The 22,330-nt window shown below is 39.7% G+C and overlaps 1 protein-coding gene across 9 annotated transcripts in view; it reads left to right on the top strand.

The window, feature by feature from the left end:
• LOC101884567 (SH3 and multiple ankyrin repeat domains protein 1) overlaps positions 1-22,330 on the top strand; it is a 146,818-nt gene that overhangs the window by 117,778 nt on the left and 6,710 nt on the right. For 6 of the 9 annotated variants that reach the window (XM_073941113.1, XM_073941112.1, XM_073941115.1 and 3 more), the window contains 7 exons: positions 5,760-5,895; positions 5,999-6,079; positions 15,883-15,942; positions 16,133-16,248; positions 17,583-17,706; positions 18,617-18,864; positions 19,236-21,928. In XM_073941113.1, coding sequence (XP_073797214.1) covers positions 5,760-5,895; positions 5,999-6,079; positions 15,883-15,942; positions 16,133-16,248; positions 17,583-17,706; positions 18,617-18,864; positions 19,236-21,928 — 3,458 coding nt within the window. Of the gene's footprint in view, positions 1-5,759; positions 5,896-5,998; positions 6,080-8,187; positions 9,684-13,824; positions 13,893-15,882; positions 15,943-16,132; positions 16,249-17,582; positions 17,707-18,616; positions 18,865-19,235; positions 21,929-22,330 lie in introns of those variants that run through there. The other 3 variants (XM_073941119.1, XM_021470241.3, XM_073941118.1) reach the window with 2 other exon arrangements.

Raw genomic sequence — 22,330 nt, 5'->3', positions numbered from 1 at the left:
AATCATTCATCAGCTAAGTGTGAACTCTTGAAATAAAATAGATTTTCATAAAATGGAGAGAAGAAAAAAACTGTGAGAAACAAATAATCAACAGTTAGACTGCAAATATTAAGTTTGGATCCATTTGCTCTGTTGTCGACTCCAAATTTTGAACATTAGATATGAAATCCAGCTATTCAGATTTTGTTGGGGGTTTGAGTTGCAGCCACTTTTGAGTTACACTACAGTTTTCCTGCTGGTTGCTAGAAGATCTTTTAATAAACATATGTCTTTTACCATTAAGTTGGCTGCTATATTTCCCAAGTAAGTCGTTGTAAAAGAGTCTACTCCATCTATCAAGTCTATTCCATCATCAAAAATAAACAAATAGTTTAAATAATTGACAACCTTCACGTCTTAAAGAAAACCATAGGTATCAAGACTTGTATGCCTTAATGCAATGTAAACGACGCCTCTTTCTAAAATATGTGGAATTGTAATATGTATATCTAAATATATGTAAATTAATTCACCAGAAATTACCTCTAAACGGCTGCGCTTGTGTTTGTATTTGGTGGAGAAACAGATGGAGCGCCATAGGCGGACATCATGAAAAGACAATGGCTTTTTTTTTGCTCCATGGTCCAAAAACAAAAGTGAATTTCTTTGAATAACGTAAATATGTTGTGCTTTTTTCTACATCTTTTGCAAAGAGGCATTATTTACATTATATTAATGCATACAAATTCGGCGACGTGGTGGCGCAGCAGGTAGTGCTGTCGCCTCACAGCAAGAAGGTCGCTGGTTCGAGCCTCGGCTGGGTCAGTTGGCATTTCTGTGTGGAGTTTGCATGTTCTCCCTGTGTTCGCGTGGGTTTCCTCCGGGTGCTCCGATTTCCCCCACAAGTCCAAATACATGCGCTATTGGGGAATTGGGTAAGCCAAATTGTCTGTAGTGTGTGTGTGTGATTGAGTGTGTATGGATGTTTCCCAGTGATGGGGTGCAGCAGGAAGGGCTTCTGCTGCGTAAAACATATGCTGGATAAGTTAATGGTTCATCCCGCTGGGGCGACCCCTGATTAATAAAGGGACTAAGCCGAAAATGAATGAATGAATGACACTACAAGTCTTAATACCTAGGGTTTAAATCCTAAGATGTGAAGGGTGTAATGAAAACTACTGTGTAAATGTTTTTTTATCATCTATTGGTAGTAATATAATAATAACATTATTAGTAATATATTTAAACAATATTTAGAGTAAAACTGTAAATTCATAATGCAAAAACTGCCTTATGAGCAATGTTGATGTGTTTATTACGATATCTAAATAACCAGCAATCGTTTGGGTTCTACTGTTAACCATATACTAATGCAATGTGTAGGTAAATGTTGAGTACAGCATATCGGATGATCATTTTTGTGTCCTGTTAAACCACTTAATATATACAGATAGAAAGCCAAAAGTAGTTTAACGGTACAGTCTCCTGTCTTTGAGGTGTTAAGCCCAACACTAAACAAATCTTCACACCTACAGCGAGGTGATAAACCTCACCGTGATACTTGTGTTACCTACTTTAATTTGATTCTGGAGGAGGAGATGACATGCATCTTATGCGCTGTGTATCTGCCATCTTGATTCTTTGCTACTGCAAAATATATATATATATAAATATTATTTTTATTTTTATTTATTTTTTTCTGACACATTGCCCTGTTAGCAAACACCTTGACCTCACGGTTCCCAGCTGGTTAATTTGGACCGCGTGAATCATGTTGAATCATTTGGAGTCCAGTCTGATGATAATACTTTAGACACCCACTTGGCCTTCGCTATATCTCTTTCTCTCTCAGCTGCAAATCAAATTTCCTTTCTTATAATTGTTAAATGCAATTGCCTTTTAAATAGTGTTTGTAAAGATGTAAGTGACTCAGGTATGGAGCCACTAAAAAAGTGTGTAAAAACAGTATTGTAAAATGTGTGTAAAATTAAAAATATTTGATTAAAAAAATTTTTTTTTTTTTGCTTACAAAAGCTTGCTGCCATATCCAATCTACTGCAAAAAAAACCAGTAGAAATATGTTAATTATGTAAAATGATTTCTAGGTTACTTAGTTTGCAGTATGTTAATATCACTACAATATTATAGACTGAAAGGTCCGCTGTAAATGATGCTCTACGAAGTTAAACGTGTAAACACTGCAATCCAACTATTACCGTTGTGTGGGATTTTCATTGCATTTTGTGACAGGAATAACACACCCGGCTTTCTTACTCTGCCTACCGATGCATCTAAGGCCGTACTCACACTAGGTACAGTTGCCTCGAACCGAGCCAAAGCACGCTTGTCCCCCCTCCCGTCTCCCCCGACGGCCCGCACTCACACCACAATCAGGCCTCGGCACGCTTACGTCATCGATGCTGCGCTGTTCAGTGAGAAGCACTCTCTCACTCAGCAGCACAGTGGAGATTTGTCTAGTTATATAATTTCAGTCGTTTGATATGCAGTGACATGCAGTCAAATATTTCGCCAAACAGTCCTTAGGGATGCGGTGACACGCAGTCAGATATTTCGGCGAACAGATCCGCCACTTTTGGCGCTCATAAACAATTATAAAGCCCTCGTGCTGCAGGAATGAGGAGGTCTGCTGAAGGTGCGCAGCTGTGGTGCTGTGAGGAGTTTGCGTCTTTAATAATCTACGGCAGTTTGCGTTCACTCAACAGTAAGACTGATTAATAAATCCATATTAAACAGTCCCTTAAAAGTCACGTCTCGCTTTCAGTTTCGGGCTTTGGCACGTTTTGCACTCACACTAGAAGCGTACCGTGCCAAAGCCCAAGTGAACCGCGCTCAGGCACACCTCTTCCAACCGGGCCAGGGCCGGCCAAGTGAACCAAGTGCTTGAGCCCGATTCAGCGCACTCACACTTCTCAAACGATCCGGGCCTGGGCACGGTACGGATGGCTTAGTGTGAGTAGGCCCTAAGTTACCGAGAAATAGGGAGTTTTTTTTTTCCCTCATTCGCCGTGAGGTAACAAACATTGCATTAAAAATACACGCTTTCAGCAAATATCTCGTTTGTCACGAGGGGCATGAATGAAATGAAATGTTCCTAAATGAAAGAGCCAAACTGCAGTTAAAGTCCACCATTTAATAATTTGTCAAATAATTTGATTACATGTAAACACAGTCTTTCTCCCCTGCGTCTGTGTTTGTTTTGCCTCTGTGAAAATCAACATGTGTGTGCCTAAACAGAAACTCCCGTTTTTTATCAATGTCTTAAATTATTGCCACTTTTTAATATGTTTGAAAGGATTTTTAGCAGGTTAAGTCTTAATTTCACAAATACAATGTTCATTTATGGTCACAAGTACTCTTTTAATAACAAAGAGATTTGTACTTTTTACAACTTTCTGATTGGCCAGGCAAAATTAGGGAAGGCATACAGAGCTGACTTGGAAGATCAGAAAGTTAATGCAATTATTATGTTTAAAGGTTTTGTAGAATCAAGAATTTGTTTAGAATATGAATATTATCGAATGAAAAGTGACGAATTGAGTTTTGAAAAAAATTGGTGCATTAACAATGGCTTTGTGTTTGTGGAAGACAATTTAATTTTTTTTTTAAATAGCTTTTTAAAAGTCAAAAAGTCTCATTACTTTACTTTTAAATATCACTGTTTGTTTTGTACAATTTGTTTATTATTGTAATTAAATAACGTTGTGTTAATGGGACGGCATAGTGAGTCAGACCTAGTTTTTGAACATTTAACCTCAGCTAGCTATATTTTTATTTAAAAATCCTCTTTTGCAAGCAAATTTCGTTTGGTATAATCCTGATGTATTTTTGTAGTTGTTTAAATAATAAACTGAAGAATAAATTAAAGTGGAAATTAAGTGCGTTCAGGGCCAAAACAAAACCTCGACCACATATATTGTCAGATTTTGTGACAATAAATTAATCTTGGCTATATTTGTCATTATGATCAGTGTTTTTATTCATTCATTTATTTTTTCATCAAACATGCATAGGTTAAATAATTAATTAACTTGAGCATATAGCAGCAGCCAATAGCTTAACATAAGATCATAATTTTACCTCCAGTGCTAACTGAAGACATCGATCCGCCAAAAGTATCCGATCTGCTCCAGATTCATATACATACTGTATACAGGCTATATTTCATTTATAACTCAGCAAGCTTGACATCGCAGGCAGATTCGAACCAAAATGCTTTAAAACCAAAATGCAAAAGGTGTACCTGCTTTATAGGAATTTGAAAATGAAAGCGAACTTCATCCCGCAGCACTATTTAATAGCCTACACTGTAAAAAATGGCCGTGATTTCAACGGTAAAAATGCTACAGTACAAATCCGCAACCTGGTTAACGGTATTTTTCCTTAAAATATAGGCGAAATATAGGTAAATTGACTTTCCCAGAATTCCCTGCATGGCACATCACTTTTTATGCATTTGGTTGACATTATTATGGATCTTTTTAGTTGTTTCCCCCTCGGTAATGTACATTAGAGATTTATGTTACATCTAATGTTGATAAACAATGTTTATTTCATGACTTTAATTTTATGCGTGTTACCATACTGGTGTTTAGTAGCTGTGTGAATGACACTGAGCACCTTCTATATGCTGATACTCTTTTCTGCTTGTGGGGAAAGTTGATTGTGATGAGCATTGGTTCATTATGTAACTTCCTCATCACCATCTGCATGTGGGTGTGCTAACGTGTCTAACTGTTTAACAAAAGATGTGTAAATGTTGATCATTCAAACTACAGACATTTTACCTCTATAAATTAATAAAATACGGCAATTTACCGTAAAAATGAAAAATTACTTTTATGGTTTGTACTGTGTTTTTAACGGTAAAGTACTGGCAACCACAGCTGCTGTTTTTTTTACCGTAAATTTTACGGAATTATTTTTTACAGTGTAGAATGCTGGCGGTCGCGAAATTAAAAAGCGTAAAACTTGTGATCATGCATTTAAACTGGGCGCCTTGGGTGTTCATCGTGCTCAGAAAGGAGCATTAAAACTGTAGCATGTAACTGCTTCATTCAGGAGGATTTGAAAAAACAGACTCGACTCTGGGAGTTGATTCCTGTCCTGGAGTCGACTCCGGTACTTATTCCATTGAGAGACGAGGAATCAACTCTTTTTAGAGTCGACTCCCCATCCCTACCATGATATTTCAGGTGGTATAGTCTTATTAACATAATTTAGTGGTATTGCGACAACCCTATTTGTAAGTGCATTTTCATATTTCATTTGGTTTCAAGAGTTCACACTTAGATACTATTTGACAACTTGTTAGCAAGTTGGCAGGCTTGGCATGCTGTCCCGGGAGAGAACCCTGAGCTCGGAGATAGTGGATGGATGGGGGGTTTCTTCAGAAAACGAAGGTAAGGGAGTAGTTCTTAGCTAGGTTACTTATAGTGAGTTTGGATCAATCCGATTGGCTAGCCAATGAGTATAGATGAGTGGCCAGCTGCAGTCATACATATCACGTGCTCCTCTCGAAATTAGTTTGTGAAACTTCATTTATTTAATTTTTCTTTCCTTAATGACATGCACAGATGAATTGTTCACCACAAAACCAGAAATGTGAGCTAACAAAATCAATAGGGCTAGTTTCGATTTTTATGTGTGCTTTAAAAGTAAGAATAATGGTACCTTTGCTAGAGTGTGATTTTTCAGCGCTCTTTCCAGCACTGCTTTAGACTCAACAGAATAGCGTGTTCACGACGGCTGTATTTTGGCAGGTGAATGGGATCAATGTAGTGAAGGTGGGCCACAGGCAGGTGGTGAACATGATTCGCCAGGGAGGGAACAGTCTGATGGTGAAGGTCGTCATGGTAGCACGAAATCCAGAGATGGAGGAAATGCCTAAGAAGAAAGGTCAGAGACTGTTTTTAACTGTGAATTGGTCTGTGGGAGTCTGAATGAATGGCACTGCAGCATGTTTTTTGATTTGATTTACCAAAGCTTTCTCTTTCTTTAGTTCCCCAGCAAAGTAAGCGGCTGACCCCTCCGGCTATAGCGATACGCTCCAAATCCATGACTTCAGAACTGGAGGAGATGGGTACACGCTTACAAACACATAAACGCACCTCGCATACACCCACAGTTGAAGTCAGGATTGTTAGACCTCCTGAATTATTAGCCTCCCTGTTTATTATTATTTCTAATCACTGATTTATTTAATCTTTGTCATGATGACAGCACATAATATGTGACTAGATATCTTTCAAGATACTAGTATTCAGCTTAAAGTGACATTTAAAGGCTTAATTAGGTTAATTAGGCAAGTTAGGGTATTTAGGCAAGTCAATAGGCCCTTTCACACAGCGATTCTGGTAAATATCCGGAAAATTACCAGAACGACTTTACAGGTATATTAAAAAAAAAAGCGCTGTTCACATAGGCGAGGACATTCTGGAATTTTTCCCATTCACAATACCCAACCCAAGCTCATTCTGGAAACGTAGCCCCGCGGACGTTTCTGGAGACCGTGATTTATGTGGCCGGAGGTACGTACGGCCGCGTTTAGTTTTTTTCAAGCGAACGCTGCGGGGCGGTGTGGCGCCGCTCCGCTCCTCCTCTTCGTGCGACGGCTCGCCTCCGAGTGGAGGGCTTTCCCGATGCAACCAGTTTGTCCGCTTAGCTCACTGCGTTACGTCGGCGGAGCGGAGGTCCCGTAGGAGATCGACCGGGATCGAGTCCGGGGAACAGTGGTTCCAGAAATCAGGTAAGATGAAAAAAAGAATCCGAAAAATAAGGGCGAGAATGCGGCGGGATCCGAAAACGTGGTCGAAATCGAAGATGAGGGCTTTTGCTTTTTTTTTTCTGGACGGCTTTTGCAAACCGTCGCTTGAGTTTAGGGAAGGAGGAGGAGGAGGAGGAGGAAGAGGAGGGCGGCCGGGTCGGCCGATCCGGCAGCTTTTCACGTGAGAACAGCGCGGGCGCGAACGGCGCGTGCTCCCGAGAGGCGCCCGAGACGCGAAAAAGTGGCCTCTTGCGGATCCGCGAAAACAAAAACCGCTCGAAAACGTACCACCCGGGACGTATCTCGCTGTCCGCAGAAACGTCCGCGGGGCTACGTTTCCACAATGAGCCCGGGTTGACAATACCGGTATATTCTGAAATAATAAACCAGAAATGAACTCTAAACAGCTACGCTCGTATGTGTTAACATAGAAGGGGTCAGAGACCACCAAAGGCAGAAGTGCGAACCGCAGCTAAATGTTTACACATTTGACGACATTACAAATTTTGTGGATGGATAAGTATTGTGAGCAATTGCGATGAAAATATATGGAGGAACACTTTCGCGTGTCGAGATGTAGATAATATGTGTGTGTGCTGGCGCTCACTAACTGCTTCACGTGCACACGCGTCAAGCAACTGAAGCAGAGCTTGAAGGTAAAGAAACAGCAGTTTATCATAAGCATTTTATCAATCATTTTTTACACAGTTGGCATTAAGAAGGAACATAGAAACATTATCTGACTAACATCTTGCAGATAAATGTGTCTGGAAAAATATTCCAATGCTTTTATTTTTATAAACATGTGGATGTTAATGTGTGAGTGTTCTGATTGACTGGAGTATACGTCTCACGTTAGCGCGTTCTAGACGTGAACACGCTCTTTCTGGCAATCTTCCTTCTGTGTTCACACAGCGCAGCATTCCGGCAAATTACCGGTAATGTCACTAGTTCTCTTTCTGGAAAACATCCCAAATTAATTTACTGGTATTTTATTCAAAAAAGCCCTGTTCACACATACAGACCTAAGATATTGTCTGTATGTGTGAACAGAGGCTATTGTAAAACAGTGGTTTGTTCTGTTGACAATCCAAAACAAATATTGCTTAAAAGGCTAATAATATTGACCTTAAAATGATTTAAATAAAAATAAAAACGGCTTTTTTTCTTGCCGAAATAAAACAAAAAAGTCTTTATCCAGAAGAAAAAATATTATAGGAAATATTGTGAAAAGTTCCTGAATCTGTTTAACATTATTTAGAAAATAGTTGAAAGATCACAGGAGGGCGAATCATTTTGACTTCAAGTGTATATGCATTCAGGACATGAAGTCTCTCACCAAACACAATGACAAATGATGTTTTTATTTTTGAATGATGATTTGTTTGTTTGTTTTTCTCTCCTTTTCTGTGTTTTGCATACAGTTGAGAAAGGTATGTGCAATTTAATGTCGTTATTAAAAATCAAGATTATATATAAGACTAAGATTATATTAGAATAAAACTAGTGAGGAAATTTCACAGTAGAATTTAAATACATCGACAAACAATTTATGAAAATAGTTTACTCATTCTTTCTCTCTCTGTCTATTTATATACTTTATATAATAATGCATTTCTATTTGTGTGTGTGTACGTGTGTGTGTACGTGTGTGTGTGTATACAGTGCCCAGCATATGAGTACACCCCTTACAGATCTCTCTTTTAAATGAATAATTTCCATTGGATGCCATCCACTTACTGTAGATATTTGTGTTTAATATTCATTAGATTAATCAGTACCAAAGCCAGAACTGGAATTAACTTAACAAATTAACTTAAAATCACACTACAAAAAATTTGCACACTATTGATTATGCTGGTGACATATTAAAAACTATTTTAAAAAAGAAAAAAAAATGAACAGAAACACAGAACTATTGCAGCAACTAATAATAATTGAAATGTTTTATCTATTCCAGGGCTCTACGGTAACATTTTTTATTAGGAGCACGTGCGCTCCTAATCAATAAGATTTAGGAGCGCATACAATTTTATTTTCTCCTTAAATGCCACAATATTGTTATGCTACATAAAATACAAGTATGAAGAGCATTTCTTAATATAAATAATGAAGAAACATAGCTTTAAATAAACATTTAATATTTTCAGGTTCAGAAAAACCTATAAACAGTTATAAACAGGCTGTCCTAAAAAAAATCCTGCACTAATTTTACCTGCACAAAGACACAATGTACAGATGTCATAGTGTAGTGCTGAAAAGTGTTTAAAGGAGCGTTCATAAATAAAACTTCTGTCTTCATTAACCACCCTAAGTCTGGGGTATCATGTCTGCACATCTGACATCATTGTCATAGCAAGGGTTGATATCTTTTTTTTTTTTTCTTATGAAGCAAAAGTAATGGAATGAGTAGCAGCTCTCACATACAATTTTCTTGTCCATACCCATTTCTTGGAGATTCTGCTGTTCTTTATAAGAATTATAATCATAATAAATTAATAATAATCATAAATCAACATCTGTGACCCACAAACTGCATGAACAACATAAATAATATTTTTTTACTTAACATACATTTTAACCTGCAGCACGGTGGCGCAGTAGGTAGTGTTGTCGCCTCACAGCAAGAAGGTCGCTAGTTCGAGCCTCGGCTGGGTCAGTTGGCATTTCTGTGTGGAGTTTGCATGTTCTCCCCGCATTGGCGTGGGTTTCCTCTGGTTGCTCCAGCTTCCCCCACACATGTCCAAAGACATGGTATAGGTGAATTGAGTAAACAAAATAGTCCATAGTGTAAGTGTGTGAATGTGATTGTATGAATGTTTCCCAGCAATGGGTTGCAGCCGGAAGGGCATCCGCTGCGTAAAACATATGCTGGATAAGTTGGCAATTCATTCAACTGTGGTGACCCCAGATTAATAAGCTAAGCTGAAAAGAAAATGAATGAATGAATATATTTTTAATAAAATAACAGTGAATCTTATACTTTCTCACTGTCTATAATTTTATCTCATTTTAAAAAAGTCCAAATATAAGCATAAACTTAAAATGACTATATATTTAGATATTGTAACGGTCCCTATTTAAATATGTCTCATGACAACGTAACATAATAAACAACAGCCAAAGTGCTCCAACTAAACTATATATGAACATAACCAACAGAACAATCCAAAATAGCAAGAGATGGGGAGCCTAACAGCATAATGAATAACAACCAAACAGGTTAGAACTCCCCACTCCAATCAAATATCAAAAGCAAAGTATAAAGAAGAACACAACAATAAAGCCGTCAAAAATTGTGGAGAAATGAGGGATGACGAGGAGTCGGCTTCAGTCTGTTCTAAAGGCCTGACGCCACTACATAAACGAACAGAAAACTGAAAATGGGTAAAAAGACAAACAAGATCAATTGAAATTATAATTATGGGCAGGAGTGAACGCCACACGCAACATACAGTTGAAGTCAGAATTATTAGTCCCCCTTTTAATTTTTTTTTCTATTTTTAAATATTTCCCAAATTATGTTTAACAGAGTGAGGAAATTTTCACAGTATGTCTGATAATATTTTTTCTTCTGGAGAAAGTCTTATTTGATTCATTTTGGCTAGAATAAAAGCAGTTTTTAATTTTTTTAAAAATTATTTTAAGGTCAAAATTATTAGCCCCTTTAAGCTATATTTTTGTTTGATAGTCTACAGAACAAACCATCATTATACAATAACTTGCCTAATTCCCCTAACCTGCCTAGTTATCCTAATTAACCTAGTTAAGCCTTTAAATGTCACTTTAAGCTGTGTAGAAGTGTCTTGAAAAATATCTAGTCAAATATTATTTACTGTCATCATGACAAAGATTAAATAAATCAGTTATTAGAGATGAGTTATTAAAACTTTTATGTTAAGAAATTTGTTGAAAAAGTCTGCTCTCCGATAAACAGAAATTAGGGAAGAAAATAAACAGGTGGGGCTACTAATACAGGGGGACTAATAATTCTGACTTCAACTAATATATATATATAATTTTTATCTTGTCCCGGTAAAGAATTTCTGATGACGTGACCAATTTTTTTTCTCTCTAAATTTAACACACTTGCAATTATGCCAACTGGCCCGGCTGGCACTTGAACCAGCGACCTTCTTGCTGTGAGGCCCCAGTGGTAACCACTAAGTCACCGTGCCGCTCATTGATATAACTGTTTAAAATACATTGTTAATATTCCCTGAGAAATTAAAAAGGTTATTCATTCATTCATTTTCTTTTCAGCTTAGTCCTTTTATTTGGCAGGAGTCGCCACAGCTGAATAAACCGCCAACTTATCCGGCATATGTTTTATGGAGTGAATGCCTTTCCAGCCGCAACCCAACACTGCATAACACCCATACACTACAACCAACTCAGCTTAGTCAATTCACATATCGCACATGTTTTTGGACTTGTGGGGGAAAACCAGAGCACCCAGAGGAAACCCACACGAACACAGGGAGGACATGCAAACTCCACACAGAAATGCCACTGACCCAACCGGGGCTCGAACAAGAGACCTTCTTGCTGTTAGGTGATCGTGCTACTCACTGCACCACCATGATGCCCAGGATATTCATTTAAAAAATATTCAATATTTATTTTATTTCTGCTGAGCACTGTATATCTATATATGTTAGTATAAACACTAGGGATGTAACAGTATCAGAATTTCACGGTACGGTAATACCTCGGTATGAATGGCACGGTACGGTATTTATTGAATAATTTACAGGAAAAACAAAACTAATGAAAAGACTCGAAAAAAGAGCCAAAAGTGTTTATTTACCTTAGCTCTGAACATATCAATGACATACAAATCAGCCATCTATCTGTAAGTTTCGAAACAGGAACTTAAATTTTTCAATTTTAATAACAAAAAACTATTAAACCATATAAAAAAAAATACATTTTCAATTTAGTATTGTTGAAAACTCATCACATTCAACATTTAATCACTCACTCACTCACTTAGAAAGAGATGGGCTTTTTAAGGAGAATTATCATATAACTATAATCTGGTAAAAGCTGAGATCTCTGGGCATGTCCCCTGCAACAGAAAAAACCTCTCTCATTTGGGACTGAGGTTTCTGGGACAGAGAGAATTGATAAGGCCAAGGTTGACAGCAGTGGGTAACGTTGTGCATTGTCTTTCCACCACTTGAGAGGACAAACCATGAGTGAGATAGAGGTCTCTTTGCGGTACAAGTCAATAGCCTCTTTCACACAGTGATAACGGTAAATATCTGGAAAATTTCCGGAACGACTTTACCGGTATATTCAAAATAGCGCTGTTCACACAGGCGAGGACATTACGGAAATTTTCCGGAAAAGAGCATTCACACATCCATTCCAAAATACCGGTAAATTCTGACATCATTCACCACAAATGAGCTTTAAACGGCTGCGCTTGTATTTGTAAACATTTGACTAAATTACAAACTCTGTGGATGATCAATATTGTGAACAACTTTCGCAGGATCACTTTCGCATGTCGAGATGTTCATAATATGTGCGTGTGCAGGCACTCACAGGCTGTTTCACAGGCACACGCAAAGCTTGAAGGTAAACAAACAGCGGCTTATCATAAGCATCTCATCGATGATTATTTACACAGTTGGCATTAAGAAGAACATATAAACGTGATCTGACTAACTTCTAGCAGCTAAATGTGTCTGGAAAAATATTGAAAGGCTTTTATTCTCACAAACCGCGCGGACGTAAATGCGTCTGACTGTTCTGATTGGCTAAAGCAGACGTCTCACGTCAGCACGTTCTAGACGTGCACGCGCTTATTACGGCAATCATCCTTCTGCATTTACACAGCGCAGCATTCCGGCAAATTGCCGGTAATCTTACAACTTCTCTTTCCGGAAAATAGCCAGAACGAATTTACCGGTATTTTCAAAAAGGACCTGTTCACACATACACACTTTCCACACATACACACTTTCCGTAAAATTGCCGGCAATTTTACGGAAAGGTCTGTATGTGTGAAAGGGGCTAATGTCTGCATCAATCTAACAAGTGTGCTGTGTTCTGCAGTCCCCATGACTGTTTTTAGTCGTATTCCCCGACTTATATTTCACCACAGTCTGGCAGAGCCTGCATACTGTTTTTTTTCTTTGTCTGTCACCTTTTCTCCTTTTTCGTATCTTTTTAGAAAGAAACCGAAATGCTTCCACACATCCGATTTAAAACACGCTTTAGGTTTGATGATTTCCTGCTCTTTTTCTTCCCCGCTACTAGCAGCACACTCCATTTCCGCATTACTGGATCTGTAGTGCCAACAGACCGCAAGGGATGATGGCCACGCCTAGGCTGATGGGAATTGTAGTTCCCGCTACCTCCTGTTCGCTTCATTCGCCTAAGCAAACTTTTCTCAGAAATATAGTTTTATTGAGTCATGCGCCTACGGTAATATCGAAAAAAATTACTATTGCGGTATGACGGTATTTACAATATTGTTACATCCCTAATAAACACACACACATACAGCTTTGAAAAGTATTAAGAGACCACTTAACAAGTTATCAAAGTTAATACATCTTTATGTTTTTCTATGTCTTTGTAAAGTCTTTTCTCCATGTTCATTCTTTAATGCATTTTTTTTCTCATGTTTTCCTTCAGACTTAAGTGTGAAATGAAAATAACTTAAATTTCATATAAACGTTACTCAGGCTTCTCGTATGAAATGTTTCTAATGTCCTTTTATTAGCTAATATTGGCTGTTGTATTAATAGTAAGAACATTGTTAACCTGAGGCGGCGGTGCATTTAAAACATTAGGCAACAGTATGCTATTTGGATATATTGGTTATAAAATTTGTTTCTTGTTAGTGGCAATGAAAACGTTCTAATGTTTGTTGGCTGTCAGTCCTCCTCTGAGTTTGTTTCCATGACAACTCCAAATGGACTGCAAACTTGAGAAAACACTTGCTGCTTATGTTTTGCAGTTACAGGGGAATCATTTAAAAGGAGACAAATGACAGCTAAATATGAGTATATATTACATCGCCTCAGTAAACTGTGCACCTGTGGAACATTACTGCATATTTAATGGTATGTATCCCCTGTTACAGCTGCCTCACCGTGGAAGAAGAAACCTGGTAACAAGATATATATTTTTTTCATTTTATGTATGTAAATATCACTTATGGGCGATGTAGTGGCGCAGTAGGTAGTGCTGTTGCCTCACAGCAAGAAGGTCGCTGGTTCGATCCTCGGCTCAGTTGGCGTTTCTGTGTGTTTGCATGTTCTCCCTGCGTTCGCGTGGGTTTCCTCCGGGTGCTCTGGTTTCCCCCACAGTCCAAACACATGCGGAACAGGTGAATTGGGTTGGCTAAATTGTCCGTAGTGTGTGAGTGAGTTTCTCAGGGATGGGTTGCGGCTGGAAGGGCATCCGCTGCATAAAAACGCTCTGGATAAGTTGGCGGTTCATTCCGCTGTGGCGACCACAGATTTATAAAGGGACTAAGCCGACAAGAAAATGAATGAATGAGTTGGCCATTCATTCCACTAGGGCGACCTCTGGTAAATAGTCTTTATTTTTATTTTCTCAGATATATCAAGACAAGTTTGCAAAGGTCACACACACACACACACACACACACACACACACACACACACACTATACTTCCTATAACTTATAACTAAGAAATAAAGCTTTTTTGCACTGCAATTGATGATCAACCATGCGACTTTAAAACTGTACCTCTTCCTAAAAGGGAAAACCAGCAGCAATCAAGAATGCATGATTATATACTGTCATGGCATTGCAATCAATAAATATCATTATAATGGAAGTCAATGGGGCTAAACCAGCCACCAACATAACGAAAGTGTAGTCAGTTTGCACAGTGTGTTGTTGAGTTTTGAGTTTTCCCAAAATATATGTCAACATAAAATTTGTCACCAAAAATCACTCCATGTGCTGAAACTTGTGGCCAAATTAAGTCTCAAAATCAGTCCAGAGTGGATGAAAACATCCCTAAAAGTACACAAGGATCACATATTATCCTACAAACTACTTTTATTCTTGTCAGACAAAAAGAAATAAAACCTTCTTCAGAACATATACTGTGAAATATTTCCTTTCTCTGTTTAAAAGCACTTTATTTCAAAAAGAATGAACGTTACGGTGGCTCAGTGGTTAGCACTGTGGCCTCACAGCTAGAAGGTTGCTGGTTTGAGCTCCAGCTGAGTCAGTTGGCTTTTCTGTGTGGAGTTTGCATGTTCTCTCCATGTGGCATGGATTTCCGGGTGCTCTGGTTTCCCCCACAGTCCAAACACATGCGCTTTAGGTGAATTGGATAAACTAAATTGGCCCTTGGTGTATGCGTGTGTGTGTGAATGTGAGAGTGTATGGGTGTTTCCCAGTACTCGTTTGCGGCCGGAAGGGCATCCACTGCATAAAACATGCCAGAATAGTTGATGGTTCATTCCGGTGTGGCGACCCGTGATAAATAAGAGACTAAGCTGAAGGAAAATGAATGAATGAATGAATGGAGCCGATTGGGCCAGTGGTTAAGGTTTTTACTTGCCCTGCCAAAATTTTCACTGGCCCCACCAAAAAAAAAAAAAAAAAAAGGTTAATAGCTATTTCTTTATATTTTAAAAAATGTGGCAAAATAATGTCCATGAATCGAGAATTTAAACATTTAAAAAATGTTAATAAATGTATAATGAGCAAAATTAGTTTGATTTTATGCAAACGAAAGAGCAGTATGAAAAATGTGCTGGTATTTTATTGCATTTCTAATTTCTAAATTTTTTTCTAAAAATGGCTTGCCAAACCTTTTTTTTTTTTGTTGTTCTTTTTTTCAGTTTCTTAATTTTGTACCCATGTAATTGTCTGCTTCCAAGACTTTAGAAACTGACGTTTTCTTTTAGCCTCATAGTTAGATGTTGCCATCTTTTCGCTGTACTTGTTGTTATGTTACAAAAAGAATAGCATGCTCACCGTTACTGGCCGATAGGGGCCAGTAACAATCCTGTCTACTGTCCCGAGCGTCTTTCACGCTGGCCCCAGGCCACCGGGCAGTCCTTATTGTTGAGCCCTGACATGTATAATTTTATGTGATTTTTCTCTATTTTCAGATCACACAGAGAGCTCTCAAGCTCCAGAAAAGAAGAAGAGCGTCTATCAAATGGCCCTTAGTAAGAAACTTCACCTTTTCATTTATGATAAGTATAAATTCATCACATTCCATGCTGTTTTCTTTTGTAATGTGTAACAATGGATATAAACGGCAACATGACAGTCTGTTTGAATTAATAAACAAATAAAGCTTCATGATTTATCACATACTACGAATAATCTTGTGTTTTTGCTCATTTTGTTCTCCAGATAAGCTGGACGAGATTCTAGCCGCTGCTCAGCAGACAATTAGCACATCAGACTCTCAGGGTCACAGAGGTCACGGGGGCAAGAAAGAACGAAACAAGGGCTTTAACACTAATGAGGTAACATCTCCATTTCAGTATCTCTGTTCTGAATAACACCGCAATTCAACACCGGGGAAGAAGCTACACTGTAAAATGCTTTCTTACTTAGAGGTTTCGTCTTGTTTCGATCCCAAATATTTAAACGTTCTTAAATCTAGAAACATTTACTAGAAAAGCGTGGGTTGGTTTTTAAGAAATAATGAGCCCAAAACAAGCTAACTTTTCCTTAGTACAAGCCAAATAACCTGCCATTGGCTAAGAAAAATAATCTCGTCCCAATCTTGACATGAGATTATTTAACTTTGACCCTATTGGCAGATTATTTAGCTTGTTTTAATTAAAAGCTGTGCAACGTAATGGTGTAGTGAGTTCGCCTCACAGTATGAAGGTCGCTGGTTCGAGCTGGGTCAGTTGGTGTTTCTGTGTGGAGTTTGCATGTTCTCCCCATGCTTGCGTGGGTTTCCTCCGGGTGCTCCGGTTTCCCCCTCAACTCCAAAGACATGCGGGACAGGTGAATTGGATATGTTAAAATTGATCGTAGTGTATGAGTGTGTGTGTGAATGAGTGTGTGTGTGTTTCACAGTGATGGGTTGCAGCCGGAAGGGCTTCCGCTGCGTAAAAACATATGCTGGATAAGTTGGTGGTTCATTCCACTGTGGCAACCCCAGATTAATAAAGCGACTAAGCCGAAAATAATGAATAAATAATTGAAAGCTCATTTACTTCTGACTTTTCATATCTGAAAGCTAGACAAAAGTTTTTGTTAGTCTAAAAAATGCTTCTTGATTTAAAATTTTTTAGATATTTGGAATGAAAACAAGACAAAACTTAAAGCAAGAAAAGCTTTTTTTTTTTGCAGTGTACTTATGTGACTGTCGAGTTTTAAATTACAGTAACTTTTGAAAAAGTGTTTGGCTACATGACTAGCTGTTAACAAAAAAGAAACTGCAGTTTAGAGGTCTGCGCAGGACTAATACTTTTTGTCTTGCTCCCGCAAGGCTTTATTCCGCATCCGACCGCTCTTATCGCATTCACCCTTTGTTCACCCACTACCCGATTAAAATAATTTTCTACCCAACCCACTAGAAATGTACAGCTTTGAAGCGTGATTTATAATAATAATAATTATAATAATAATAAAGAAGTATATAACATATTGCTAGGAATGAGCATTTGCATTTTTAAAATTGATCTTAGGTATTGAGCCTAACAGTACTGCAACTTCCCTGCTGATAAAGTACAATTTCAAGAAGTTAATGTGAACAGTAGATATGGTGACTGAAGTAGAGCCATGTTTCATTAGTCAGCAAGGAAATTTGTAAATATTCTATCCCGTTAATCTTCTGTTACAGCAAACTTTTGAACAATCAGGTGTTGGCATGATGTCATCAGGGTCTGGGTATGGTTATAATCAAGCCCAGTTTTCATCAGGCCATTCAACTCAACGTGCAATGATGATGCGTCAGAAATCCATGGGTGAGAATAACTGCAGAAAATCTTCACACTGCTAATTTCATGTAATTCTCTATGTGCACCAGCCTGATCTCACGAGAAAACGTAAGTATTTTACGTTTTGGCAGTTTAGTGGCTAATTCGTACGAACTCGTACGAGTTCAGTCGTAAGAAATTGTACGATTTTAAAAAGGAGGCGTGGCACCTAACCCCATCCCTAAACCCAACCGTCATTGGGGGATGAGCAAATCGTACTAAATTGTACGAATTAGATCGTACGAATTCATACGAATTAGCCACTAAATGAAAAAGTTACGAATTGCCGTGGGATTGTGTTGGTTGTGCAAGGTTGTTGTAGTTGTGCATTTTTTACATTTTATTTTCATACTATTTAAAATTTTTTTTAATAATTTTGTGATATTTCAATTTCTATGTAGTTTTTATATATTTAGTTTTAGAAATTATAGTTAATCAGAGTGAACAGAATATGTCCACCGTCACCAGAGCAAATTTTTTTCTTTCCACAGCTTACATCACATCTTGTGCAAACCTAGTTATAAAAGTAAAACCATAGTTTAAACTATGCCACTGAATGCAAAAATACACAAATGCAACTTAAATAGCAATGAAAGTATGAAGAATTAAGATGATCTTCTTTATATTAAATATAGTGTATCTAGACTTCATTTTTAGGCAAATAAAACAATGTGTTGGGCTGTAAAAACGCCATCTACTGGTGGTTGTCTAAACAGCAACATCTTCGATTTTTCACCATAGAATTAGTGCTAATTAATTCTGAAAAACATTATTTTATGCTAATTTATAAGTCTTTCAGTGACTGTTGTTAGATTCAGTTAGTTTTAATGTTTTAAAAGTTTTTTTTTAATCAATAGTTTTATTTTTCGTTTACTTACCCTTGGTGTTCCATCCAAAGGAGTGACAGAGGAGGAGAGGGTGCATCTCCATCCTCCTACTATGAAGCTGTCCCGTAGTCTTTCTGTGCCTGGACCTGAGGACATTCCCCCTCCACCCGACACCTCAGCGCCTGAGCCGCCCCTCTCTGCAGGCGGCCACACAGACAGGAGAGCAGCACCTACTCATTTTTTTGCTGTCCCTCCTTTGCCTCCATCACACCACCTGCCTCATGGCCAGACACAACACAAGGTCCCACCCAACCGCAGGGTAAGAGCTTAATACAACTGGCTCCAGATGTGGTAAAAGAATATTGCTTTATTGGGATTGTTCACCCAAAAATGAACATTAACTCAGAGTTTACTCACCGTCAAGTGCTTCCAAAGTGCTTGAGTTCTTTCTTGTGTTGAACACTACAGAAGATACTTTGAAGAAAGCTAGAAACCTGTAACCATTGAGTCAGCAAAACAAACACTAAGGAAGTCAATGTTTACAGATTTTTTTCTTCAAAATATCTTCTTTTGTGTTCAGCACAAGAAAAAAAGTCAGACTGGTTTGGAACAAGTGAAGGGAAAGTAAATGATGACCGAATTAAAAAAAACTTTGAAAGTGCATTAAGACTTACAAATATTGTTTTGCAGGCTGAAACTGATACCAGCAAGACGAGTGGAGCGCGAATGGGTGGCCTGAGGCGAGGCTATAGCAATGCCACGCCTCCCTCTGATGTGGGTTCCAAACAGTCCACCGCACAGCGCAACCAAGCGCCAGCGGTGGCCAAGATCGCTGGTCGGCAGGGTGGGAAAGGGCTGTTGGTGAAGCAGCGGAAGGTGGAGGAGACAACAGGAAGAGAAAAGCTAGAGAAAAGCTCCATTTCAATTCCGACGATTATTGTTAAAGCGCCATCTACAAGCAGCTCTGGGCACAGTAGCCGTGCAAGCAGTGAAGATACAGAACCATCTCCTGAAAATAATGAAGAGCAAGACGAGGGGAAGCCTCAGAACCCGGTCATGGCTCCGACGCCTACTCCACCTCCACCACCTATCATCCCTGCAAAAATGGAAACACTGGGCAAGAGCACAGCACAGCGGGAACGTGAACGCTTTCGTGATTCCCGTCGGAGAAGCACCTCATTCTACTACTCGTCTGAGGAGGACATGTTAGATGAGCAGGAGTCCGCTCAGACTTCACTAGAGGCTAGCACCTCTGCTCGCTTGCGCCCTTCAAAGTCTATTGATGAGGGACTGATCTCTGGTGATGCCTTAAGCATGCCACCTGCATTTGGGTTGCCGCAGTATGCATCAGCTACACCTCATCAAGCCACTACCTTCATCCACCCATTGACAGGGAAGGTTCTAGATCCAACAAGCCCGCTTGGACTTGCGCTGGCAGCTCGCGAGCGAGCACTGAAAGATGACCGCCGTACACGTCGGGATGAACGCCAATTCGGTCGACAGATGTCCAGCGCTGGAGGTTTTCCATCTGCGGTCTCCACTCCAAACCAAAAGCCTGTTCCTCCGTTCTATATCTACCAATCACACACCTCACTCTACCTTAGTGGTGCCTCTCCAACAACAGGTGGGCCAGTGGCACAGAGCCGGCCCCAGTCTCCTCGAATGCTTCGACTGACTGGTGGTGGGACAGGGAGCTTGGAATGGAATGAGCAGAACATTGGAGATAGAGAAGATAGAGTGGCACCAAAGGTGCGGTTTACAGAAAATCAAGCTGGACAGTATCAGTCTCACCATCAGGACAGGGACAACAGATCCAATCAGTACCACACTTACCTGCGGGATCGAGAGAGGGAAGGGCACAAGAGGATACCTCCCAAGCCTCCTCCCCGCAGGCAATCCTTCCCAGGTAAGGAGAGTGAACTCAATACTGCTGATAAAAGTCCCACCAGCAATTCCCAGGACAACAGGGGAGGACAGAAGGTAGGAGAGACTGGAATAGAGAAAGAGGGAGAAAAGGATGCAAAGAGAGGGACACATCTTGGGGTTGGAGAAGGTGGTGATGTTATGATGCTTCCACCACCTGCTCCATCTGTGGATGTGGACGATGAATTTGTGTTTGCCGAACCCCTACCTCCTCCTATACAGTTTGCAAATGGAATGGGAATAGACACCCAAGGAGCAACAGAATATAATCAACAACAACAACAACAGAAGGAGCTGTCAGGATCTCAGCCACTCAAGGAGCAACAGTCTCTGCAAACACTTTCCAAACCCCCGCAAGACACTATGTCCCTACCAGACAACACGCAGGCTGACTCACAGCAAGCACCCGTCCATCCTTCTGCTGTGGTACATCCATATCTTTTCCCACCAAATCCTTTAATTCCCCCTCCACAGCTGTGTCCTAAAATACCTCCAGGAAACCCACCTCATTCGCAACCCTCTGGCTATTCCCAGCACCCAACCTCCCAACCTTTACCCTCACCACAAGCGGGAGACTCTGCTGCTTCTAGTCTCACCTCTTATGACAGTGAGGTGGCCAATCTGACTCAGTCTGCTCTCTCCCCGTCCCTGCCATCTCCTCAGATTTTCCCTTCTTCCAGTTCCCCTTCTGCTCAAGCCACCACATCTGACCCCATGTCGCTGCATCGGCCTCTCCCACTTTTCTACCCTCAGCAAGGACATACTAATGTTTCTATGCCCTATTCCACCATGGCCGCAACTGCGGCCGTAATGACTGTCACCACAACAATGCCTTTGGAAAGTACATCAGTCATTGCAGGTGATCGACTTCCTACAGCACTTAAAGGACGTGAGTGGTCAGAGGCTGTAGTGGATTCTGGGATTGAGGAACTGGACAGTCACAGCAGCAGCGACCACCACATGGAAAACTATGGAGATAGAAGGGAACGAGAAGGAGGCCAAGTAAAACAGAGGGAAGGAAGACGAAGAGAAAGCATGGAGAGCGGTCTAGTTGGGGATGGATTTAAAGGAGACCGAAGAGTGTCCCTGGATTCATCTCTTTCTCGCACAGATAAATTCCCTCCCAAACACAAACCACACATGCATAAACCCAGACCTCCAAACCTGCCACATATGCACACTCACAATATGCCAAAATATCACTCACACACAGAGAATGGCCGCACTGGACCACAGCTACAGCGGCAGGCTAGTGCTGCTCCCAACATGTATAGGTCAAGGGAAGAGGAAGAGCAGGAACAGGGTAGAGGAGGTGACACTGCAGTGAAGATTCCAGCATTTATGGATCGTCGTCTCAACTCTCCTCTCTCCAATGTCAAGGCCAGCATTATAAATGAACTCAACAGTAAACTACAACATCTTGGTGGCTGGCAAGGTCAGGGACCACCACCAAATCATCGGTGAGATATCTTCAAACCAGTGACACAAAGACATGCACGTTCTTACTGATAAACCTAAACAATCCAGTTGAAAGAAAAAGAGTTGCCTGGGGGTTGTTTGAGAAAGGAGCTTAAATGAAAACCCTGAGTATGTTAATCCTGAAATGTGGGAAACTTCCTGTTTTAGAATGGGACATCAAACCAGAAAAAAGCGGTGCAACCCAGCTTCCTGTATTTCAGGATTGACATGCTCGGAGGTTTCACTTAACCTCCTTTCTGAAACAGACCCCTTGAGTTTTGCATCAATCATCGATTGATAAATTTTAGACTTATACGGTAGCTGCACTAACTTTTGCAAATTACATTAGCAATAATTAGCCAGTGGTAGTCTTAGTAAGCATTAGTTTTACTTTGTTTGGCTCT

Source organism: Danio rerio, chromosome 24 (genome assembly GCF_049306965.1).
Source record: "Danio rerio strain Tuebingen ecotype United States chromosome 24, GRCz12tu, whole genome shotgun sequence".
NCBI classification, from domain to species: domain Eukaryota; kingdom Metazoa; phylum Chordata; class Actinopteri; order Cypriniformes; family Danionidae; genus Danio; species Danio rerio.
This window is presented reverse-complemented; position numbering and strand designations above follow the sequence as displayed.